Genomic DNA, 25,816 nt, shown 5'->3' on the forward strand with positions numbered 1-25,816 from the left:
CAATTCAAGTAATAGGAATAGGTGTTTGATTGCATAAGAAAACAGGTTAAATGTGAAAGTAGTGACCATAATCTAAAACTAGAGATCCACTGCTATTCATTTTCCTATTGCCTTCTCACCCAAAAGACCTCACACGTTCTACACAGAAGTGAAAGCAAAACAAACTATCCTTGGGTTTCCTCCCCAGAATAAAAACAGGCACGAAGATCAACATAATCCATTACTATCTGTATTGAAGAGGATGGCTAATATAATTTTATTTGCCCATCTAATTCAGATTATATCTGTAATCCTACGTAACATAACAGTGAACACAGCACTGAAAACAATGAGCCAAGAAACAAGAAGTGAACAAGAGAAGCAGGAAATACACGAGACAGCCTTGCAGAACTGCTCAAGATGCAGCAGGTTCATTCATGATTTAAATGTTTATAAAAGATTCAAGTAAAGGTGAGAAGTCAAAGCATATTAATTTAAACACATTCAATTCCCCCACAAATTTTCCAGTGCAGGACTAAGTTGGGCTCTTCTCACTGTAAACTAAGGAAATTAAACCACAGCTAACTGAAGTAAATTTATTCCTAAAGACACTACCAGCCAATGGCAATTTTATGCATTACAGCTTATGAATGTTGATGCTGTACACTTTGGTAATTTGTATAATTTGCTTAAGTGCCTTGATCCAGATTTAGCCTTAAGGAACACTTGCATATCACCATAATAGATGGCATCATTCTTTGTATTGATGAGAAAGGGCTCTTTCTGAATGGCAGAACTATCAAGCATTTGTACTAATAGGAAAAAGATGATTGTTGAAAGCAAGCTCCTACTGATCATAGTCACTGCACAAACACATTCAGGTAACAAAAGTTCAGTCCTGGAAAGACCTGAGCTGTTGAACTAGAAATGGAAAGTAACTGGAGATTTTAACCGTTTTGAACAAAGCCTGCACTGGGGAGAGCAAAGGCTACAAACAAAAGGCTGGATGGACTTCAAGAAGATCCCTGAAGGACTCTGACTGACTGAGACTGAATACGAATACAGAAGTTTCAGTTTCAGACACAGGGGAGTTATCTCCCCACCGACAAAGCTGCACACAGCTATCATCTCTAAACAAGATGAGAAGCCAGGAAAACTCGTGCTGAAAAGTACAGAGAGCTCAGGTACGATCTGTTAAGTACCACAGATCAGCAGCAGGTTGGAGGCTACAACAGCTGACCACAGGCTACAGCAGTTAGGATTCTTTTGTATACAAGAGAATGGCTGGGAACGCTGCCGGAAAGCACAGCAGATCAGAGGTCAGCCCTTCCTACAGCAGCACGTTTGGACAAGGTTTTGTCAATACTGAGGTAACGATCGAACTCGAAACCGAACCCAGACTTCAATATGCATGTACCTTTTTGTGTAGAGAAATCCTAAGTCTTCTTATCTCAGAACGGAAAAAAAAAAAAAGAAAAAAAAACTAAGAATTAAGAAACAAAACACAACTCAGAGTCATACTTAGATTTGTATTGAAGTATAACAATAAGAGAGCACTGTTAGAGTGAATTGGCTGTAAATAAATAAGGACAGAAGACATCTTTTTCCCTCCTATTAAGATTATGTTTCAAAGCACAAGAACTTCAATGACTGAGAGCTCCCCCTCCCTCCCAATAAACCTTTGTGTAAGGAGCAATTTAACTGCAAGCAAAATATTTCTCTCACCACCTTCACACTTTCTACACAATCTTATTCTACTCTTTACCCTTGAGAACATCTGCCCACACCATCAGCTCTTCATCTTATGGACAGAATTAATTAAGCATCCTTCTGGGGAACGTAGTAGAAGTGAAAAATGGTGAATTCTACTCAAGCCAGAGATCGTATTTTGATTTAAACAAAACAAAACCAACAAAAATCAGAACATAATTCTCAGAGCTGTGAAAATTACTATGCCACACAAAGTATCAACATATCCCTATGCGTTTTAATATAGTTTTAATATGACTTCACTAAAGCAGAACTTCACTTTAAGTTTGCCAAACATTAAATGTCAGGTTTATCAATCATTTCCATTCCTCTCACAATAGCATCAGAAAGTTCCACTGCTTCCTTAAAGGTATGATTTTTATTCATAACCAAGAACTGCTACAACTATTAGTATATTAGCAACCACTGTTAATGTTTAATATGTTCCTGAACTTCACCTGGAGGATTTGAGCTGATAATTAATTTTAGTATTACCTTCATCATAACTTCACATAAAGGAGTGATAATACTTGAAAATATTTTCTATATATTGTAGAATTTCACTATAATACATTTCCTGCGTACAGATTGTTACTGTACTCACTGTTTAAAATATGCATGTGCCATTAGATGCCTCTAAGAGGATTAGAATTCACACTATTTGATAATGCAACTTAACTATAGGCACCTTTCCAGAGAAGAAAATTAAAGGAGATGAAGAATCTTGCTGAGAATTGCTAGAGGACTGAATATAGGAAATACACTGAATATAACATTCTTGCTGTACATTACAATAATATTTATACGAAAGCTACCCTTATTAAACATTTATTGCATGCAAATGAAGGTGAGCAGAATACCTGGTGATTCTTTCATGAGCACAAATGGGAGGCGTAACAACAGATACATTTACAAAGGATGTCAGGAATCAACAAGGAACCTGATTTACATATGACCAAATTTTATGCTATTTGCAAAATTTGAGCCAAAAGTAAGATTACCCTTTGAAGTGAGATATAACGATACCCCAGGTAATCCGGCATCCCTTTACATTTTACTTTCTAAGATGGAATAGTAGGCAGATAGTAATGCAAACACATATTTCACTATTTTAATCCGAACCTCACCTTCTGTTCGTATCCAGATATTTTTGGAAGTCTTTTCATTCTTCCAGACTTAATTATACATGTAAAACCTACTATAAAATTAGTGGTGTGTTACACCACGTGATTATAGGCTACTAAATTATTAGCCACAAAATATTTGCCTGAAGGCCTTACGTAAAGCCCTCTCCCCATCCAGAAGCCTTTTGCTTTACTTATTGTAACCACAATGGAAAAAAGAAAAAAAAAAAAAGAAGAATCAGGCAGGCCATTCTTGCTAATGATAACTATATTCCATTTAGATTTCAGTATTATCACAGCCTGCTTGCTTGAGTCGCATCAGCTGCTCCCAAGGCAACTAGGAAGTAAGACAGATTAATACCACTACAGCATGTGCCTGAACCTTCCCCTGTTCCAAACTAAAGCAAGAGGTAATCATTCTCATCAGGACACCCATGTGTTAGCAGCCTGCTTCCCTAACATTCCTTCCCTCCCTAACATTTTCTGAATCTACTTTCCAGTTCAAGTGTAACTTGAAGCAATGTATGTTTAGTTTTAGGGTTTTTTTGTTTTGTTTTTCCAATCTTTGTCAAGTTCTATGAAAATCACCAGCAAGAGAAACACGAGGCTCAGGTTAACGCCCCTGAGGAAGGAAAGGCAGGCAGCCTTTTTCAAAACAGCAGCACCAAGCCACCACAAAGCACACACCCGCACTGATCAGCTGCACATCCCTCCAGGCCAAAGCAGCACATGAGGAAATAACACCTGACCTGAGTAGAGGAGAGGTGATTACAGAGAAAAAAAGCACTATTTTTATTGCCTATGAAGAAACCCATGATTTCAAAATAAATGCATATTTGAAATGTTAAGTCCTATAAATTCACAATAACTACAGTTAACAAGAAATAATCTTACACCACTATTACTGGGCTTAGTCACACAAGGTTTTGCTTCACACTTCCTTTTTAAACTGATGTGTAAAAGCACGTCTGTTGCTTATGCCTATAACCCACTCATACACCTTCACGCAGGAAAAGTGTCTGCTTTCAATCTTAAAGAGAAAGGGAAGCAAGATATTTTAATTTCAGTAACACATCTTACATCCTCTGAAGCAGCCAACCAACTGCATAGTTCCTAGAACAGTCTGCCAAATGTAATGCTGACGTAAGGCAAAATAAAACCACATTTTCTTAATATTCTTACTACGCAGAGTTTAAGCAAAAGTTTTACACACTAACTAATCAGGAAGCATATTTGTGAAAGAAACAGCAGTTATTCTCATTTATCCATTTCAATATACCAACTGCTTCAGATGACTTAGTTTTAGACATATACTATTTTAAACAGTAAGTACTGAAGATGAGCAAAAAAAAAAAAAAAGAAATCTGAGAATATCTTTCACATGTTACAAGAAAACCAAAATTTCTTTACTGAGAAGTTCACATTCACACTGTGCATGCATCTGTGCAAAAAATATTAGAAACCAGATTGTCTTTGCCTGGTAAGTATCTTCAGTGTCAAATCTCAAGTTGCACACAAACAGAGTTCACGTGACTTCAAATAATCTCTGAGCTAAGAAAATCCAGAAGAACTCATTATCTTTTGGGAAATAAAGTGTGTGTAAAATAGGAAGTGATGAATGACAAGGAAAACACATGCACACTGACACATACGCAGGTCTCCCTGCCCTCCACACACAGTGTTTTCACAGAGGCTTTAGAGGAATCAAGACTGAAGACCCACTCTTCCAGCAGCAGCGATGGAAGTAGTTTCTGCAATAGCATATTGCTCAGTAAAAACATAAACGCAGCTCCAGATGGCAGCTCTGCAGATTGCAATCATAGGTATATTCCAGAAGGTATGATCAGCATTGCCTAAATGCTAGTTGAGTGAGCCATAACTAATGCAGAGTTTTTTATATTGTCTTTACAGCCATTTACCTAATGAGAATGCCTATGCTGAAAACAGAGCACCCAGGACCACTGATAGCAAATGTATGTCAGAACTCTGCCTATAGATTCTTGTCTCATCAGAAGTACACAGAACACTTTCAAGTACCCCAAAAAAGGTGATGTGGATTCAAACGCAATAGCACGTGGCTACACAAAAGGCAGAGGCAGATGTTTATTGTTCCACTGACAGGTGGAACAATAAAACTGCACAGAAGTGGAAACCAAGATACGTTCTGCTTTAATCAATTCCTTTCTCGGGAAGTGCAAGAAGAAACTGCCTTAAAGGATTCGAATTATAACCTACTTTGCTATTCTGACAGGATCTTACCTTTGGTGATGTTGCACTATGTTAAATAGTGCCGAATGACATAATTTATAATTTATAGAAAAAACTGAGAACGAGGCATTACATTAGCACTTGATTAATACTTGCCTCTCAAGACCCCTCTCAGTTGCGACCTCTGCAGGTCTGATGTGCTTAGAGCTGAGAAAGTACTTTGCCTTACATACTCACATGCCAAGAACGCCTTATAACACACTGCTTGTAACACACACCTGTCACAGCAAGCTAACAATTACACCTGTGAAGTTACATCTGCAAACAAAGTTGCCTGCACTGAGACATCCTCTGACTGCAATCAGAATGCTAACAGCCAGAAACTGAGGAGAGTTCTTTCAGAGAGAATAAAACAAATGCACAAGCACAAGAAAAAGGAAACAAGGTGGACCTTTAAAACGATAACTCCAGAACAAGATCCACAAATTAGAACTATAGTCCAAGACATTCAGGTAGGGCTTTGACAATAAGGAGAAAGCACAGACTTGATGAAAACAAAAGCTTGGGGGAAAGTTTGCTGTGGCTTCACTACAAAGTACCAGTAAGCTCCTTGATTAATAGGCACACCAGTGTGGACTTAGTGACATGTTCCTTATTGCTTAAGTCAAGCTATCCTACCTTCCACGCTCAGAAAAAAAAAAAAAAGGTATGACAATAATAGAATAATACATAATCAACTAACCAAGCAGAGAATTTGTTTCCACAAAAACTGAATTATCTGACTCTACTAAGAGGAAATAAATACTGGTGTCATATGGTCTAACTCCAATAGCATATGAACAGAGAAGGAAATCTCGATTCAGCCATCTCAAGTTAGTTTCAACTCCAATTAATAAATATTTGAGCTCCAATTTTGATTTAGTCACTCTACCATAAATTGAGAAGCATGCAAAACTTCAGAAGTGTGTTACAGATCCTATTTAAAGGCAATGGGATAGTAACATCCATAATTTTTGTAGCAAATGTAGGTGAACTCAGAGGGAGAAATAGCAACATAAAAGACTAATAGTGCCTTCTGTTCCCTCATCTTTCACATGTTCATTTCTACCTCTTTACTCTTCCACATTCCAAACGCCCCCAGATGCTGCCTTCAGGGACCCAACAGGTTCCTTGTCACTGCCTTTAAGTTTCCATGATGAGTAAATGGAAATGTTACTAAGACTACGCTAAATTCAACTGTAAGCCTTACCAATTTGTTGTCTGAAGGCTCAGCACACTCATACTTCTGCCTTGCTAGGTTCTTTGATATCATCAGGCACTATTTATTAGGAACACTGGCAACAATTGTTACAAATGTTATGAAAAATTTGGAATTCAAAACTTCCACTGAAACTACAACTTCTGCTTTAAAAGGCTATGATCCCCATCTCTTAAATAATGACTGATTTCAGATACACCTCAGCAGAATGCTGTAGCTTAGGGATCCCACTATTTCAATTGTTAAGGATAAGAGGTTAAATAAATAAATAAATAAATAATATATAATAAATAAATAAATAAATAGTAAATAAATAATAAATAATAATAAATAAATAATAATAAATAGAACAATAGTTCTATTGTTTCATCATATTAGAAGTTTGCTGACAAACTGTCAATTGAAGATGTAGCCATTTCATACTTACTGGATATTTGGACTTAATTTGTAGAAGGAGTTACATGGACAATACTGCCGAATGTATAAGCTGTGTAAAATGCATGATGTTTGGTCAGAACAATTAAGACAAATAGAAACGTCTGTAGCTCGAGGTCAGCTAGCATCACTGCACAATGCTCTATACAACGTTTATTAATAGCTCAATCAAATCTCAAGCCCTGAGAAATACAAATAAAACTAAGCATCTTTATGGGATACGAGCAGAAGGTAGACTACAGTTATGAACGTGAACAAAATTTGCTAACAGTTTTATTTGAGGTCATGTTTCCCAGTAAGGCTGACTGCTGGAGCATTTGGAAAGGACCCAAGTCCCAGCTCAAAGCGTACAGGGCAGAAGAGTTTCTTGAAGGGAAACTCAGAGAGCTAACAAAGCAGCCAGGAACACTCAACCTTAGGTCAAGCAAGTCATCTTAAAATTCATACTAAGAGTTTTTAAGGCTCTCAAGCTTTTTTTTACTAATGCTCTGTAGGTGTCTGAAGTTCCAGTTCAATGTACATTCAGAGATATTTGATTTCTCATACTTGGCACTTCTCCGTTTAAATTCCTCAAGGATCTTAGGTGCACACAACAAGCTCTCCTGACATGCAGACACAACCAGGTTTTTCACAGAACAGTGACTTCAGACACCTTCATTCAGTAACAAAGCTATGTGGCCTGAGCTCTCACTCTCTTTTATTCACCAGCCAACAGAGAAAAGCTCAACTTCCAGATATGTGACTCGTTACATAACATCCACATTTTTTCTTGAATTTGCAGTTCTCAGACTCTAAACCTATTATGAAGAACAAAACAGGCAGTTCTATTGTATAATGCAGTACAATAGCAAGATAGCTTGGCACAGATATACATGATTTACAATCACTGAGAAAATGAGCACAGCATTGTTCAACCTAGCATTTTCTTGAAAGCAGCATTTGTGTGCCATTTTCCCCAGTTTTTATCAACTTGACTGTTTACATTGAAACTCTTTAAGGGAATCTTTATTTAATGTTTGAAAAACAACTAGGGCAGTAAAATGCCAACCACTGAAATGACTGTAGGGACCTTTTAGAGTGTAACAGTCTTCGGGAATCTTGGTTGCATTTTATTCACTGTTACTAAAGCATAGGGATACAGGCCACAAGAAGGGCCTGCTGGTCTGTTGCCCCAGAGCAGTCTAGGACAGCAGGAACACAATGAGGCTGTTAGGAGAATGGTTTGGTCAAACCCACCTCCAGCTCAAGGACATTCCAAGCTAGTGCTCTAATTCTAGCTCTTGGACCCAAAGGACTAAGAACGGGTGGCTACATCCCAATTAATTACACATAAACACGCTTACTATGAAAAAAATTACAAATCATATGAAAAACAAAAGTCTCTGCTTCAAGCATCATTTATGGAGAGCTCTCCCAATACTCAATTATTACAACACATTCCTCATCCTCTTTTGCTGGTTAGCAGCTAAACAAGCTCACAGTGGCCTCCCAAGGCACAGAGCATGCACAGAAAGTGGTTGGGCCCACAGAGCAGGAGCCGTGGGCAGACTGACCTTACATAGGCGTGGGGAATAATGGCAAGCTTGTGCACTGCACTGCTTCAGAGGCTGCTGAGAGCATTTTCAAAGAGTCTGTTGTTTTGCTGACTCCTCCTTTAATACCAATCCATTCAAGTATTTTAATGAGATTATGACACATAAAACTGGTGATGCGGGTGTAAGTAGTCTGCTCACCCCAATCAAATGTTGAAGCTGTGTTTTATTTTTATTTACTTCTGCAAGTTAAGTGCTTCAATATTAGCATATTAAAAGACAGTGTTCAATCCCATCACATGCTTTTGGGAAGTCATTAATGTAAATTTAAAAAAAAAAATCTCATGATCTCCCTTATTTACATAGAAACCTCACTGTTACATAAAGTTACACCATGCTGCCTGCTCCTGCCTGTTTCCTCTCCACTGGCCCAATCTTTACAGCACCAGAAACTCAGCCTTACCCCTCATTTTACAGCATGGTAATTCTTAAAAATTTTTACCAGAGGTTAATGAAACTTCTTGCATAAAATAAGGAATTCACCAAGACTAGCATACTCCAATTTTGGGGGCAGCATCAGTAACATACTTTCATGAGTTAATACTCAAATATGAGATTGATCAACAAGTGCTGAAAAATACCTCTGACCTTAGAGGTGCTAAAACATATTTCCAGTTCTTCTGAAAGGAAGCCTGCTTATAGCGTGGCTTACGTTGGGACATCCAGTTTTGTTACTAAGTAAATTACCTCAATACCTCAGAGGACTGTTATATCCACCTGCTTACAGAACACTAAGAAAAACAAATGCCAACAGTTATTTCTGGCTGCATACAAGTGCAGATGATCAATGACAGATCCCATTAGTTACAGAAAAACAATAGACAAAAGGAGCTTCTGTGCTTCCGCAGCTTTGATTACTGAAAGAAAACAGAAATTAGAAAAAGGGGAGTATCTCAGCAATTAGAAAAAGCAAAGTAATTTCCATGAGGAAGGCCCCACTACAGTAACACACAAATCTTATTCACTTGCATCCAAGTTTCTATCAGCTCTGAATTATGGCTGACGGACAGGACTCCCAGAAACGAAAGAAGCAGAAAGCCTGCCAAGGGGTATCAATCTATTCCTTTTTCCCATATTAAAGTCATGAAAACTTAAAATAATATTAAAAGGCAGATAAAAGAAGCAGTGACTAAATTTGTCATGGAGAAACAAATATCACTTGCACATGCACGATGAATATAAAGCAAGCTCTCAGCTTTAAGAGGACATGCTTTAACAACCATCTATAAAATACAGATTTACCAGATACATACAGAGCCAGTAACCTCCCCAGTATCCTAAAACAGATACAGGCAAGACAGCTTGTTTGTTCTAATCTTTGCATCTGAAGCTATTGCAGCAGCTAAGTACTTCATAATTCCTACTGACAGTAACCATCAGTCCAAACCTTAATTACATATCAAAAACAGCAGCAATCACCACCACCCAAACCCACTTTGTAGGCTTCCAAAGGATACTGGCTTAGTCTCAAAGCTAGCATTTCCCTTCAGTAAGTGAAAAGCAAACAGAGAATGCCCTGAACTTGTCAAAGGCATACATGTAAGAAAGACAACGTCAAGAATATCGGTTTAAAATTCTCTCACAGCATTCCCTTGCATCCTACATGGTGCAAAACTATTAACAAATTTATCTTCCACAGTTCTGTACCTCTTAATTGATCCATTTCAAACAGTAAACTATTCTACTTAATGAAAACCAACCAACCAGAAGAAACAACACAGAAGCTGCACTGCTATACAGAGGGTCATGCTTTAGAATCAGTCTGCAGGTAGATCTGGGGGTTTCTCAAAGTCACGCTGCATGGTTTTCAACACGCTGCTGGGCTTGTTGAGCTACTATCACTAGCTTGGTGGTTTCCAAAACATCACCAGCCCATCAGGCAAACAGAAAGTGCCCCAGGTATTATCAAAGATGCCTTGTTACAAACAATTCCAGGTCCAGAATAATGAAGCCACAGCTTCATAACAATTCATTAAATACGTCAGCTCTTCCTTAGACAAAGTAAGCACACCAATTAAGCAAAAACCCTGTTGCAGGGAAGAACTGCCAGCAGCACAAGTTATTTTAGCTGACATTACTTCAAAAGAGCCCACCATTCACCATCTGTTCTGGCACAAATTTTGAATGCTAAGAAAGTTTCCAGCATCGCTGATGAAAAGAAAGCAGTCGAAATGCAGAAGTTTGTTTCACTGTTAACAAGAACAAGCATCTAGGACAACTCATATTTCAGCAAGAACAAATAAAAAACTGTACTGCAAGCTTCATAAAATGAATTACAGAGAATTACACTAAGACATACAGTGCCAAGGGGAAGACATGTTGGGAAGATAACAGAGAGCAAATAAGAGACATGTTGCAAATTTTACATCCAAAGTGGGTGGGCAGCTCCAGACAGTGGGGCAACAGTTTGCACTGCAGGTAGTAATCATATGCCTATCAAGTTTTTCTGGTTGCTAACAAGATGGACGCTTTTGAAAACTAATGGCTCCACCAACCTGTTGAAGGGAAGACCTGCCAAAGTGAACTGTACAGATCAGACAAAAAAAAATAATAAAGGGCAAGGAGCAACAAGGAAGCCAAGGAAATGAGTGCAACAGAGAAAACAAAAGCATGGATAGACTGGATTACCAATATGCAAATGCCCAAATGAACTACTTTATTAGATTAAATCATCTCTATTAATATGCAAAGCGTAAACTACAGCAAAAATAATAAGAAAAAGAAACAAAGAGTGAAGATAAAGTAAAATACTTGATTCGCCTACCACGAAGCAATACTTTTTCAGAAGCAAATCGTAAATGTCTTTCCAGAAACTTTTGGTGAAATCTCACTTGCATGACTATGTGAAGTTTTACTTCTCTATGTTCTAAAAGAATATGAGTTTAACAGGGAGAGATGAAGAAAGTTCAGATAGGAATTGAAAACTTATTTCACAACACAACTTGTTTAGCCAAGCCAAATAAGAAGTCTTATGAGAAGGACTGCACTGCCCTTTGTAAGAACATCAGTGAAAACAAACACCAGAGATGAAACAGAAGAGCAGAACAGTGATACAAAAATAAGTGCTTCAAAGTTCACTCACCATTCATCTGGAAATCAGAGGCCTGAGGTTTCAATCTAATGATAATCTGCCTAGCACTTCAAGCCCACTGAGAGGATGTCATTAATTCACAAACAAGATAATACAAATAATTGTTTCTGTGAGGATGGCAGAGAGGATATCACATACATAGGACACAATTCCAACACTATACCCCAGCTTCCTATGATTTAGCCAATGAGAATTAAATACTTCACCATAAATTTCGGGGAGAAATCACTTCCCTATTTCCTCCTACATTTATACATCATTAAAAATAGAAACACATACACCTATAAAAAGACAACTAAGACCATAAAGTGAAATTTGGCAACTTGTAGGAAATTAAGTATTCTACACCTGAATCTGAAGATTAAGGATTGGACCTATGTGGACCCATCACTGTGAGCAAGTCCGGACAAAAACAGATGACCACTTCTATATCATGTAATTAATAGATTCATTCTCTCCATCCTGATATGAAAAACAAAGTCAGTAAGGCTGGGATTTAGTTGAGTATTTCATGTTGTCGATTCATCAGATTTATATAGGTATGCAGATGGCAAAAACTTTAATGAGGGCTCTGCATTAGTTCTGTAGCATTTATTCTACCCACCAGCAGATCAGAACAGCATTATTTTGAGAGCATTCAACCTATTTTCATAAAAGCAAAGAAACGTTGGCCCCAAAAATGAAGAACTCTGCTCAGGGATCTCTTATCTTTACATGGAACAATCCCCACATACAGCATGCTTAAGTCATATGAAAAGTAGATTTCACTAGGCCAATAATTTTCAACAGTAACCCAGGTAAAAATTCTTCTGATATTTAAATTTATTTTTATTAAGCATGGAGTAGGAAATGCATCAATACTCCAAAATCTAGCTTTATTTCTGAAATTTTGTGAGTGTAGTTTCATCACGTATGAAAGATGTCCTTAACAGGAACACATAAAGCTAGACAAAAACCTCGGTCAACAACAGAAAGGCCATACTTCCACAAGACAAACTTGCCAGCAAAGTCTCCCTATTGAAAACCTTCAGACAAACCCCTTGAACCAAAATCTTTAAAATGAACCAACTGAATCAAAACACGTTTCACCTCTTCACACAGAAAAGCAATCATTACTTCTATTAATCAAATGAAATGTCTTACCTTAGGTAAGGCTGACAAGAAACACACGACCTCTATAAAACACATTTAAGAAAAAACCTTCAGCTTACCGTTACAGACTTCAGAGTCATTCCATGATAGGTGCCCATGGTATCAATTTTAAAGCCCTCCGTTTCTGCAAAGCAGAAGAGTTTCCTGTAAGTCATTATGAGCATAGGAACATAATTTCTAACTAGACAACATTAGAAACATATTTGAAATTATTTGTATAAGTAATACATATCGCTGTTGCATGTAAACATTCTGTTTATGCTATGAAACCTGGTTAGTATTTAGGAAATCTGTGTTCTCTTTAGGCAGAGGTCCACCTGGTATTTCTGCCTTCCATAACCACAGTGGGCTTCTTCCGCCACATGGAATCGTTCTAAAGAAATGATGTGAATTTAAATCTTTGCAGTATATAGTATACTACATGCAGTATAATATGCATACAGCATCAGAAATTCTCTTCACTACCAAATGAAGAAGAAATTTGTTCTCAGAATGCATTATATTGCAACACATTCAACTTATATGTGCGTGAATGCAAAAACATACTCCATTAGAAACTGCTTTAACAAACATAAAATCACAGCCATTTCCTATGATAAATCCACTTCTGCAGTGCATTAAAACAACATTGTCATCATCATCTGACATACACAGAATAGAATTCACATAAACTCACATTACCAAACTCAAAGTGATAAAAAGTCGATTGGGTTTGTTTTTTGTTTCAGAACAGCATAAATTGAACCTTAATAAAACAAAGTGCCAAAAGCCTGCATGCGCTCAGTGACTAACCCTTCTGCTGAGAGCTTTCCGAGTTTGAAAAGTCCTTTTCTGTCCTCCTATTGTTACTAATATACAACCTAAGTCAGCTGAATGCGGCCCCAGAATTTGTGCTAAAACTCTTCTCCACTTGCACATTCCCTGGTCTCATATATCCACTGTCAGCTGAATCGAGCAACCAACAGCTTAATTAAGTTTGTTCTTAAAGTGGCAAAGTAACCACTAGTCACCAGAGATAGACACGATAACCTATCAACACGATGGCTGTGAACACACATATACACACCTAAGCAACTCTTGCTCTATTTCAGATTGTAAAGGTACTTGATACTGCACAGAAACCCTTACTGGGATCTGGAATACTACTATCATTTATTACACCATCTTCACAAAATTCATCAGCTTAAAAACTTACAAACCAAAAATAACACAGAATCAAGTTTAATGCTTGTACTCAAGCCTACAAAAAGTTGAAGAAGAATATCAGATTTTCAACAATGTTAGAGCTCCTTGTGTTTACCATGAGTAAATTAACTTAAATTGAAACCCACACAACCCTGTCAACAATGCAATGTCCTGGGACACATTTATGGTTGTTCATCCTTTCTCCTTTAGATGAGGAAGATTATCATACAGTTGCAGGAAATGAAGCAGAAAAGTTCCCCAGATTTTATGACTCTCCATTGCCTGAAGAAAGATACCCAAGAGATCAGAACTGATCATACTCCTCTCACTGCAGAGATGGGTATCTACTTTCAGAATGCTGTTTTGGGTTCTCTATCAGGCCTACCACCAAATCCCACGCAGAGAAACCCAGTTGTTCTGCTGGTGCTGTCTGCCATGTCACAGGCCATTTCTCCACTCACTGCACAAACTGACCTCAGCTCCGTCCCTCCTTTATCTCAGCTTCTCAAATCCATCCCATTCTGCTGAACTTTATGTTTTCCAACCATACAGAGTTAATTTTGAGAAAGCAAAATGCAAGTACAGACCAGAGTACTGCCATCTTTACTATGAAAAAAAGGCTTTCCTTGTGAATTGATAACACCTTATTGCCTTTCCCTCCGAGTTCAATGTGTAATTACTCATAGCTCAGCGCTAAAGACAATGAAGCTCATCTGACCAGCATTCATGTGGATAACATTTTTCTCAGTGACAATGATACTGGTCACTGTTTCTGGGCAAGGAGCATATTAATATTACATGGGGTGCCCCAGGCCCTGTGGCGTGCTTGGTAGAGCTCCCTCCCTTCAGCTGAAGAGATGTCTTTATTGACCTGGGGTGAACAAATCGGAGATGTATAATCTAGGACGATGGTTGCTTGCAGACTGCAGACAATTATTAACAGAGGAACCTTTCCCCTTTCCCAACTGGCCTACTATAGTTTCCTCCTAGCAGTAACATAGGAAATTCCCACCCATTTCAACCAGGCAGCCCTTAGCAAGGCCAGCAAGCAGCATCCCCACAATGCCAGGCCTACCTCAGTTCCTTCCCTCCCAGCACAAACCCTCGTTCTATCATTAGTTCTACACATTTATTTTGCATTTCAATTATTTCTTTCCACCAGGATCATTATCTACTTTGTCCCTAATAAAACCTTGCACTCCTCCTGAATTAATGAAAAAGCTAACCCATGACTCCATCAGCACCACAAAGGGAATAAAAGCTCAGAGCCAGCAGCACAGTTAGAAAGTAAATCAAAGAGGAGACAGGCACCTACCAGGGAACCAGCTTGTGTTCAACCTCTAATGGTTTCATCTTTTAAAAAAAAAAAATAAATAAAAATCTACTTAAGTTCAATTTGCCCTGATTCATCCAGTGAGCCACAAGAGCCACTAAATATGGCCCTGGGTCTCACTCACTTCCTGCTCCCAGCCTTGTGCCAACCCTTCCTTCCAGGAGGAGTGAGTGACTAGGATCCAAAGAGCCAGCTGGTGTAGCAAGCATTAAAGAGTGGGCTCCTAGCCTGCTGAACATTTCCAGCACGAATACAAGCTTTTCAATGCTATTTAGCAGCTACTTAGGATGTAAATAAAACATTTCTGATCATCAGTAAATAACAGCATAGTGCCTCTACTATTTACTTATCATTGATTAATGTAAATCTAAAATAAATGAAATGGCCAGAAGAGAATGCAGGTGTCCACATGGATTCCTGCAAACAGTTACCGCAGCCACTATGAGGTCTCCAAGGGACGCCAGGGCCTGCTACCTGCAGACGGTTAGGTCTGCAGAAGAAACCACCTCCTAAACAGCTCAACAGCTCTCAAATTCCCTGCCTCAAACTCTTAAACAAATGATGGATGAGAATTAAGCACTGGCAGCTTCTAAATAACCACAGCAACTCTCTTAACTGACAACAGCATGGACGCTCTTACCTCAGAAGTTTCTCCCTGATCCTCTCATTCATCTCATTTTCCATGTGATATTTCTAACAGTCACTTGCAGAAATAAACGCTGCTGACTGCAGGAGCTCTGTCACTTCTATAGTCATACCATTTTTAGAAGGTCGTAACAGTTTCTACGCCCAGTACCTTCAGTTCCACTCCCAGCATACAGCCTATGCAAAGCTGACAAATGCTTCCAAGTCAGGAACTCCACAGTAATGGCTTCATTCCCATTTCAAAAATTACTGAGTCTGTTAGCCAGCCTTCTGCAGCTGTTTGTAGAAGACATTCAAGGGCCAGTACAAAAGGCAGAGCAGGATTTCTTCCAATAGAAGCTGAGGGTAGAAGCTGACCCTGACACAGCTGCTCAAGAGCACTCCAGGGACACAAAAGGACCCATAGGCCACAGTAAAGTGGAGCAGAAAGCCAAGCAATCTGAAGCACCAACGGACATGTCCCCACCATTCAATAGTATAAATGCTGCATCCTCCCCTCGACAAAGAGCAGAAATGCAATGCATTTTTTCTGTGCCTTCCTCGCCAGCTCAAACCTGTGCTGCTGAGTCATGCAGCAGCATGGATGTAAAAATATTAACAACTGGCTGACAATTAGTTGGCAACTCCAGTTCCAAAATCACAGCTTCATTGATGGGAATGGAGGAGTTAAATTTATAAGCTATCTACTAAGAAGAGGGTATTTAAGAAGAGATTCTTTAAGAACAGCGCCAAAATGGCAAAACTTCAGATCTCTATTTTTAAACTCTGAATTAGAAACAGAACAACTGCTAAAAAAGCTGCTTAAGAGTCTTCAATAACTTCTCTTCCTCCAAAGACTACAAAATAGTTAGGCTATCACAGAAACTTCATTTAAATAAAAACAGCCCACATTAAATATTTAAAAGAGTAAAGAACGCAAGCAAAACTTATCATTAGTGCATTGCAGCAAAAACATTACAACTTTTTCTGTTTGCCAAATAAAAGGTTTTATAAACATATCAGCATTGTTCAAATCATCTTCATCAAGGTACGTGTAAAACCTAGATCAGAAGAGACTAAACACAACAACTACCACATAATCAGTTCTAGTGCTTCAAAACAAACTGTTACAGCTAACATTAAGACTATCTATTCCCCTCCAGTTATTGCACGTATTATGATCACAATTTCACAGTTCAATGACCCAAAAATCATCAAAAGAAACATATACTTTTCCTGCATGGTTCACCACTTGTTACCTTTCTAGCACCACCATATATCAACCCGAGTGCTTCTCTCACTTAAAAGATACCAATTACATCTGCTAATGAAAATATACACAGTAACGCATCGGCTTATTGGACTGATCAGATTCTCCATCATCACACAGACAGATGTTCAATTTCCACACATATGACTATTAAAGTTCAAGGAGCCTTGCATTCACTTAAACCCCACTGCTCTATGTAAATCTAGGTAACTTGACATTTTGATTTTGAACCTGCTATAGCTCTAGACATCCACTGCCGACACTAATTCAATCTCTTCGACACTTTTCCAAAGAATAATGGCTCTAAAAGACTTCAATTAACATTGTTCTGGAACAATGTTTAGGCAAAAAAGGCAAGAAAAAACAGTCCAGAAGAACATGGCTCTGAAAAACTGGAAAGTCCAAATTCTAAGACTTTGCCTAAATTGCAGGTGAATAAGATCAAACCAACTACTTTTTTTTTTCAGCTGTGCACTTTTCAGGACAGACAGCAACAGCTCTGCAGACTGTTTAGAAACAATTCACTACCCCACTTTACATTCGTGGCAATTAAATCTCTGAAAACAAATTTCATTCAACGTAACAGTCTTCTGAATGCTCTTTTTTAGTATTGCATCCTAACAAGCAAAGCTGAAGTTTCAAGCTGTAACATTATAATGAGACAGAAAGCACAGCAGTAATAGCAGAGTAGCGAAGTCTTAGGCTGTAGCAAGTGAGGATAAGCCCAAAAGCAGCAGCTGTGGGCACAGAAAAGGAAGAATATCTTGTTAACCTTGGGATGAGATGCTCTTATCTCCACCGCCCCACCCTTAAATGAGGTCCGGGAAGGGGTGGATCCTGGCTCCACACTTTTTGGTCACTCAGGTTCACTGCACACACCTGAGCTCCCCTGGGTTGGCCCTACCTTCCCACCAGGTGCTCAATCACTGCTTCAGGCTGTGACTCAGCACTTCCACTACACAATCCTAAATTCTCAAGTTACACTAACTAGAACTTACAAAGTTCTGTGTAAAATTCATATAAACAATTCAAGGGTAATCTTACAAACAATTACACCCATATTTTTCAAAAGGTCACAATATTAACAAAGCAGAAAATCACAAGACATATGTCTGTTTTCCAGTTCTGAATACTTACAAAACTACCTGCTTACACAAAGCCAGGAAAGCACAAGTGTGACTTATTTTATTCCCCTAACACCATTCTCCTGCATGTTCTCTGCCAGAAAGAAATTGAATCCCATAAGCTTACATATGAATGCAATAATGAAGTCTAACAAGGCATTCAAGCTTTGAAACTCCAGAATTCCTACTCCTATGAATGAAATGGTAAAACTGTACATTAATAAGTGACATTAATAAAACATAAAACGTAGAACTGAATAACAGTGAAGGCAAAGAATAAAACTACAGAGCCAAAAGCAAAGAAAGTTTAGCACAGACAGGAGCTTTGTTTTGCTGCAGATCACTGAGTGCCAGCATGAAAGAAACGAAACCAAAAGGAAGGAAACAGCAGTCAAGCAAAGTAATTGCACTGTTCACCTTCTCACCTCTAAACCATTTGAGCAGAGTGACAGGCACACTGCCAAGTAAGATGTTCTTCCATTGTGGAAATATATAGGATGCACACTGAGTTCTACTGTAAGAGACTATCTAATACATTTACTATGGTATAAATCACCAAGTGTTAAGATACTTGAAGGAAAGCTTTCTCTCTTCTTTCTAGCCATAGCTGCTGTACTAAGATGCTCATTTGTGAGAAAGCCATGACTGTCTTTGCGGTACATAAGCTGCTGCTCTTGGGGAATACTGCCTCGCAATTACAAACCCCTCCAATAAGTGCCATTAAAGCAACCTAAACCATTGCAGAAACAAAGTGTGCCCCATCTAACACAAAGATTTTAAGTAAGCCAACCAGAAATGCACTGTGAACCATTGCAAGAGATGGAAAAATAAGGCTGCTATTCAGCAGTCTCCTTTAATAGGAGATCTTTTATTAAAATTCCTAAGTTTACTATCTTAGCCCTGCAAGCTTTAAACTGTTTTTGCTAAGAGTGAGACTGCTATTAGACAACTGCTGTAGTAAACCAAACACAGAAATATCCAGAGAAAAAAACTAAACAAAATAGTTCACCTTTAAGTCAATGAGATTTAAGATCCTTTAAGGAGTAAGCTCACTCGTGTTACAATTGCCATGTATTCAGCTCCATTTCAAGGAAACCACATTACTTGTGCCGAATGGCATAGGAAAATGGTAATGTTTGCTTACAGCTTTGAAAACCACCTACAATTTGCTTCATTTAGGTTATAGTTCTAAAGTTATAGTTCTACATTATTGCACCCCAGAAGTAAATAAGCAATCTGTTCTGCTGTTCTCTATAAGTTAAAGGCCTCAGATATCTCCAGGTCCTCTCCTGAGAAACCCAGATGTTATTTAGCAACTCCACACAACTTCCATGAATGTTATACCAATGCCTTTCATAAATCAACCCTTTATTTGAAATAAATTAGGTGCTCATACCAACATATGTTTATGGTGTTAGACTGTTTATCTAATTTGGTAACATCAGTGACATTCTTAAGCTACTTATTAAATGTACCTAGGAGATTGAAAACAAAATTACCTCTGCGTGTGATTAAAGCAAATAATAAAAACGGAAAGTAGAGACATCTTTTATGAAGATGGAGAATGATAACTTTCCATGTAGAATATGCCCATTCCACAAGCATTCATAATAACAAAAGAACCTTCCAATTGGAAGGAGAGCTGCAGCCCTCCCATTACTAACAGAATCCCCAAGACTACAGGCTCAGAATCACTTAGTATACAAAAGCATTTTTACCAATATTAATCACAGACAGACACCTTTTTTTCCTGGCAGTCCTTTAATTTCACCATTTTCTGATCTCTGCTCAGAAATTTCTGTGGTAAACCCACCATGCTGTTGAGCTGCTGGACGAAACCTAACTTCTTTTTACTGACAAACGTAACTCTTTATCCTCTTCCTTTTTTGAACTACATGCATGAAGTCAACAGACATCATCTCTACATGGGTTGCTTGCTAGAACTACATAATTTGTCATCTACAACAACACTGACTATTTCTTCACTGGAATTTCTTCTAGCAGAGTCCACAACGAAATAAATGTATCAGTACATTTTAACAGTTAAAGCTGGATAAAGTAATTCACGGACAGATATAACTTCACACATTTTCTGTACTCTTCATCAGAAAGCACAGTGAAAGGAAATCTGCTCGCCAAATGCTCAAATCCCAAGACTAAAAGTTATCAGAAAGAAAACTGAAGAGTAAAAAATATCCAGGGAAGGTTCTCTTTCTTCCCTTTCCCCAGTCCCATGCCTCTTAAAACAACTCTCAGTCCTTCATATATGCTCTTACAGATTACCTTCATATATGCTCTTACAGATTATTTTTCATTACCTAAAAAGCTAGCAAATGCCTGATCTCACTCCTCCCCCTCCCTCACCATCACTACTGCAGTTGTCACTGAGTGGGGGTACTAAATAAATTTCACTGGATTGAAACAGAAGTACACTGAAGCCAATGTATGTAACAGGATGTAACAAAACATATGACCAAATTTTCCATAGTGAGTTTCACAAGCATAAAACCCTAGATGATATGTTCACATACAAGTGAGTATTTACAAAGAAAAGTCTATTAGCTTCACAAAGAGCCACAATCTGATTTTGAATGTATTTTACATTATCCAATGAGGTGCATGGGAAACAAACCTTAAAAATTTCTTATGGTGTGAAATTCTCCTTAGTGTTAGAGTTGATATTTCTCCACCTCCAGCTACAAACAAAAATTAGTAGCTCAAATACTCTTGCTTTTTGTTTACATAATGAAAATAATCGTGCCATTCCAACGCAAAATTTGAACAAGATCAGCTACAGTACAGCACATAGAGACTGAGAATTCACACACACTGTGTATGAATGCTTTTCTCTTTGCCCATACAAAAAAAAAAAATATATGGTATTAACTACAACAAGGCCAAATACACTGAAAAATGCAAGCTGGAAACTGTTCACCTGCAGCTTAAAGTGATGTTTAGCAGCATGTAAAGTTTTTGAGGCCCAGAAAACACAGCCTTTGGTATCATGCCTAGGAACTTCCATTTACAAAAATAATGATTTTGTTTGAGAACCAGAAGGAAGAGACAACCAAGACAAGTAGTAAGAATTTGGTGCGGCTCTGCAAGAAAGCCACATGCAAATATAACACAGTGCATACAAAACCAAACACAGCAAGATATGAAAATAAAGGTACTCAAATCAGCACTATACCTTGAGATTAGTAAGGCCAGGACAAAAAATTCTAAGTTCAGAAAGAAATCACCAGTCAAATTCAAGCTTCAACTCCACTTAAAAACAACTGAAAACTCTTAATCATCTTGGATTATTTCCATCTTCTCTAGAAGGAAGTTAATATTTTGCACATTCTCTTTTTTTTTTTTTTATTACAGGTACATGCTTTAGTAATATTTATTTACAATTACTGACAGCAACTTACATGAGGAAAGGCAATCTATTTCATTTTATGCATCATGTTTTCAGTTTTGGTAAGGGGGTGTGTTGTTTGTTTGGTTCAAATTACAAATTGCATGCAATCTTCCAAAAATAAAATACTGTTTTCTTAAGTTTTCAGCTTTCTTCCTAAACGGTAGGAATAATTCCTATGAAATAACAGATTCAAATAGCAGATAGTCTTATTTAAAATACCTGTAGGTACAGAAACAGCTTTTTTTGGGCTTTGCATAGGTTTGACAAGCAATGACACAATCTGCAACCTTAACTTTACACTCACTGGTGCCATTTTTCATTTTTATATTTATAATTATTTACTTTGAAAAATATCAATCAGCTTACCCTCTTTGCCTTTGAATCTTTCTTGATCATATCTGTTGTAGGCAGCTGGAATAGGTTGCTTATTTCGTAAAGTGGGATCCTAAAACAGATTAAATGAGGTTTGTAAAACACCCTGAAAAGGTACTTGTTGGTTCTTAAACTTCACTATTACTCAGAATAGCCTGAAAGCATAAACTCAGTTCACTTTGGTAAGACTTGAAATGCCTTTGAAAACTTCTGATGCATTTAAACATCCACTTACAGAAACAGTTTAGAAGTACATACTGATGGGAACTACAACCTTAGACAAATCAAACAATCAGTAAGAAACCACATGAGCTAAAACTTGTAAGCTGCGTAAGATCATAGATCTTCTTCTAATACCTCAAGGTTTTAAAGAAAGAACTGACAACTCATGGTTCAGCCATACACACAGTATGTACCTTGTCAGCTTGACTGAGCAAGTAATACGTTACACCCTCAGAATAAAACCAAACTCAGTGGAAAAAAAATATCATTTGCTTTTTTTGTTTGTTACAGTGGGGTTTTCTTTCTTTGTTTTTCAAGTACCTAAAATGTGCCAGTAAGTACCAACTCATTCCTTCTGTGTATGACTTAGTTCTGTGTTCTTGTTGTGACAGTTCTGCATGACATATTAATAGTCCAATGTACTATTTGTGAAATTCAACATAAATCAAACACTTAAATGTTCAAATTCACCTGGCTACATAAATTTAGGCCTCTGTTAGAGGCAGGAGTAGTTACAATAAACCAAGTTAAACATCTTTTACAGCAGACTGCCATGAAGTTCAAGAACATGTTTAATAAAGGCTAACGGTAAATATCATAACACAGAACAAACCTTGTCTAATACCTAGACAGCTTAAATAATAAAGCTGTAAGATTGTCCTTCTGATTTATTACAGGCAAAAGAAAGCTGGTTCAAGCTGTTCCCACTCATGAGTCATGTTCCAGATTCTTAAACATTTGCTACCCTATCTGTCAAAAAACCAGCAAAACATTTTGTTTTAAATGGCAGTTGTCTCATGTAATACATTTTTTCCAAGTAGATGCAGAATATCGCTAGTGTATGATACATACAGAAGCTGGCACTAACACTTCATCAGTAAGTAACAAGAACATACTGAACAAATTAAGCTAATATATTCAGCTCCTTAAATACCAGTCTATGTAACTAAAGGCAAAGAATATCTACGAAGTTGTGCTGGGAAATTATTCGTTCACTGGAATGAAACTAAAACAAACTTTGTGTTTAATAATGACAAGACATTCTACTCTCAATTTGAAGTGCCAGCCCCCAAAGCCACCAAAGTGCTGCTCTTACCGTAGGTGCTGTATTTGGTGCAGGTCGTTGCTCAGGTGCTCGGCCTTCTTCTCTGGCTTTTACTGATTGAAGAATTGCAAAAATATTCTTGGCAAAATTCTGAAAAACATTATCAGATATCAGTGAATCTTACCGACTATCTCTATTTCAAGTAACACCAACACAAGTAGAAAATACCACTTAGTTAACTAGTGTCTCATAGAAAAACAGAGACAGAGCACAAGTTTTATAAACAGAAGTTTTCTGATTATTTTTGCTGTAACAGAACCCAAACATAAGCAGCTCCTGGGCAGACTTGCCACCTCTTTTCCTTAAGACTTACATGCTCAAAAGACATTGCTGAATCTAACTGGCATCATTTACAACACCAACTAAACCAAGCTATTCACAAAGAGCTAATATACTAATTTCCTTGTCTGTTCTTGCCTATCGTGCTTTGCTGTAGCAAGACAAAACAAAAATAAATAAATAAATAACATTAAAAAACAAGATGTTCACCAAGGATTTCCAGGACAAATTCCAGTTACGTATATGCTAAAAGGTGCCTGTCTGCTCACTGCAGTCTGAATTAAGAGCAATCCGTGAAAATAACTGTAGTAACTTGAGGCAGTGTTTTGTCAGATAATTCCAAGTCATTGGGACACAACCATACAAGTTATAGCAATCAGTGTTTTTAAAATACATGCATCTGTTTACATGAATAGGCTTGTTTTATTCTAAGCAAAATTGTAGGTACTAATTTAACTCTTGAAAAGTGAAGTTGTTTAAAGTTAAGGTGTTTAAATGTTAGAAATACAAGTGTACAGAATGCCCTTCATTACTGACAACTGTCACTAGTGTCAGTATGAGGAAATTTTTGTTAATGAAAACGACTTTTTAATATTTCAAAACAGTATGAAGTATTTTTATATATTCATATATATTTTTATATATGAAGTATTTATAAGTCTATATGCTTAGACTCTTCCACAGCATTGTATGCTAATCTTGAAACGTTGTCAGTTAAGGCCAATAGCATCACAAACCAAACGCAGAAGTTACACAACTAAGACCTCTGGGGTGAATTGTATAGAAATAAATTAGAGAACTTGAAAGAAAAGCTTCTCTAAGCTTGCTCCCTTGAGAAGCACGTTGCCCATTTATTCAAAGGCAGAAGGGCTGCACCTGGAGACCTCTGGAAACCACTTATGAAGGTAAAGCCATCTATTGCACAAAATCTTTTCATAAAGACTGAGAGAACTCACACAGAAGCATACTTCAAGCTCTTTTCTATCAGAAAAACCTTGGTAATACCCTTCAAAGAGCTTGAGCCATGTGCATATCAATTATATGCAGATACTCAAAATCAGCTCTGTTCTAAGGAAAACTAAACTAACTGCATGTTTTTACTTGAAATTCAGAGTTCTCCTGAAGTCTGGGCTGAGCAGCACAACAACCACAATTCCCGTCACTGCTGTGCTTCATCACATACTATCTCTTGGAAAGACAAGCTCCTCAGTCTTCCAAAACGCGGGGGAAGAAACTGATTAATTAACAAGAACAGGAATTTAGAGTTTAGACTGCCCGTGGAAAAGCCAAATCCTTCCATCACAGAGGAGCTGCAGCCAGCTTCCACGTTTCTGTTTCATTCTTAAAAAACATGGTTTACATACTCTTCAAACTCTGTTTAATTTTCCAAATAGGAATTTTTCAAGGGCATTTCAGCATCTCAGTTTTTAAATAACTGGACCAAACTTCAATTTCCATCAGGGTGGAGAACAACAGGATATTCTCCAGTCTGCTGAAAAGAAGCTGTTATTGAGCACGGAATTACAAAGTGTTCTCGCTGATGTTTTCTCTGACAGCATCAAAATGCAGGTCCCTCAAGGACACCAATAATGTCTATTTAGACAGAGAAAAAACAGTGCCTTAGCAAGCACTCAAACTAAAATCACCATCTTGCTTTTTATTGTCTTGTTTGGGGATATGGGATTATATTATGACAAAAAATAATCAAGCAGAACATCCATTGCAGGTACTGACTGATTTGCAAAGCCCTGCAGAGCGGAAAGACCTCTGAGTGCTCATTGTTCATCCCAGAGACCCAGAATACAAACGCGCTCCAGTTTCTACCCAGATTTAGTTGAATTTCATCTCAAATGCAACACTTTTATTATCAAAAACTTCCAATGTGGGGCACAGCCCAGAAACATGAATAAATCCATCTCTCTCTGCATAAGGTCTTAAAGAAATCTGAATACGCTTCAGAAAGAATGCTTTAGAAAACCCTTAGTATAAAAAGGACAATTTCATCAATTCTTCTGTTTTTCTGCCTGTGCCCATGAAAGATCTCTTTGTTAATTCCAGCCATGTTTACAGCTAATAATAATTCATTCCACTGGGGGAAAAGAAAACAAAAACAAAAACCAAAGAGGCAGAATGTTTCAGCAGCTGTAACAATCAGGATTCTGCTATTTACTTAAATAAAGCTCTACATTAATAGCTCCCATCTTCCATCATTCCTCTTAATACTGGACCCATGCTCTAGGGATAGATTGGGAAGGGAAAGCAGCAGTAGTCAATAGAGGATCAAGGACAGCAGCTACAGCCAGCTAAA

At 37.7% G+C, this 25,816-nt stretch overlaps 1 protein-coding gene across 1 annotated transcript in view; it reads right to left on the reverse strand.

Annotated features, from left to right (window-relative positions):
• The window catches only part of CDC73 (cell division cycle 73), a 104,128-nt gene that overhangs the window by 61,063 nt on the left and 17,249 nt on the right, over window positions 1-25,816 (reverse strand). The window contains exons 8-10 of the mRNA XM_048946883.1: window positions 23,221-23,319; window positions 21,897-21,975; window positions 12,648-12,712 (exon numbers count right to left, since the gene is read on the reverse strand). Coding sequence (XP_048802840.1) covers window positions 12,648-12,712; window positions 21,897-21,975; window positions 23,221-23,319 — 243 coding nt within the window. The remainder of the gene's footprint in view (window positions 1-12,647; window positions 12,713-21,896; window positions 21,976-23,220; window positions 23,320-25,816) is intronic.

Source organism: Lagopus muta, chromosome 5 (genome assembly GCF_023343835.1).
Source record: "Lagopus muta isolate bLagMut1 chromosome 5, bLagMut1 primary, whole genome shotgun sequence".
In the NCBI taxonomy this organism is placed as follows: domain Eukaryota; kingdom Metazoa; phylum Chordata; class Aves; order Galliformes; family Phasianidae; genus Lagopus; species Lagopus muta.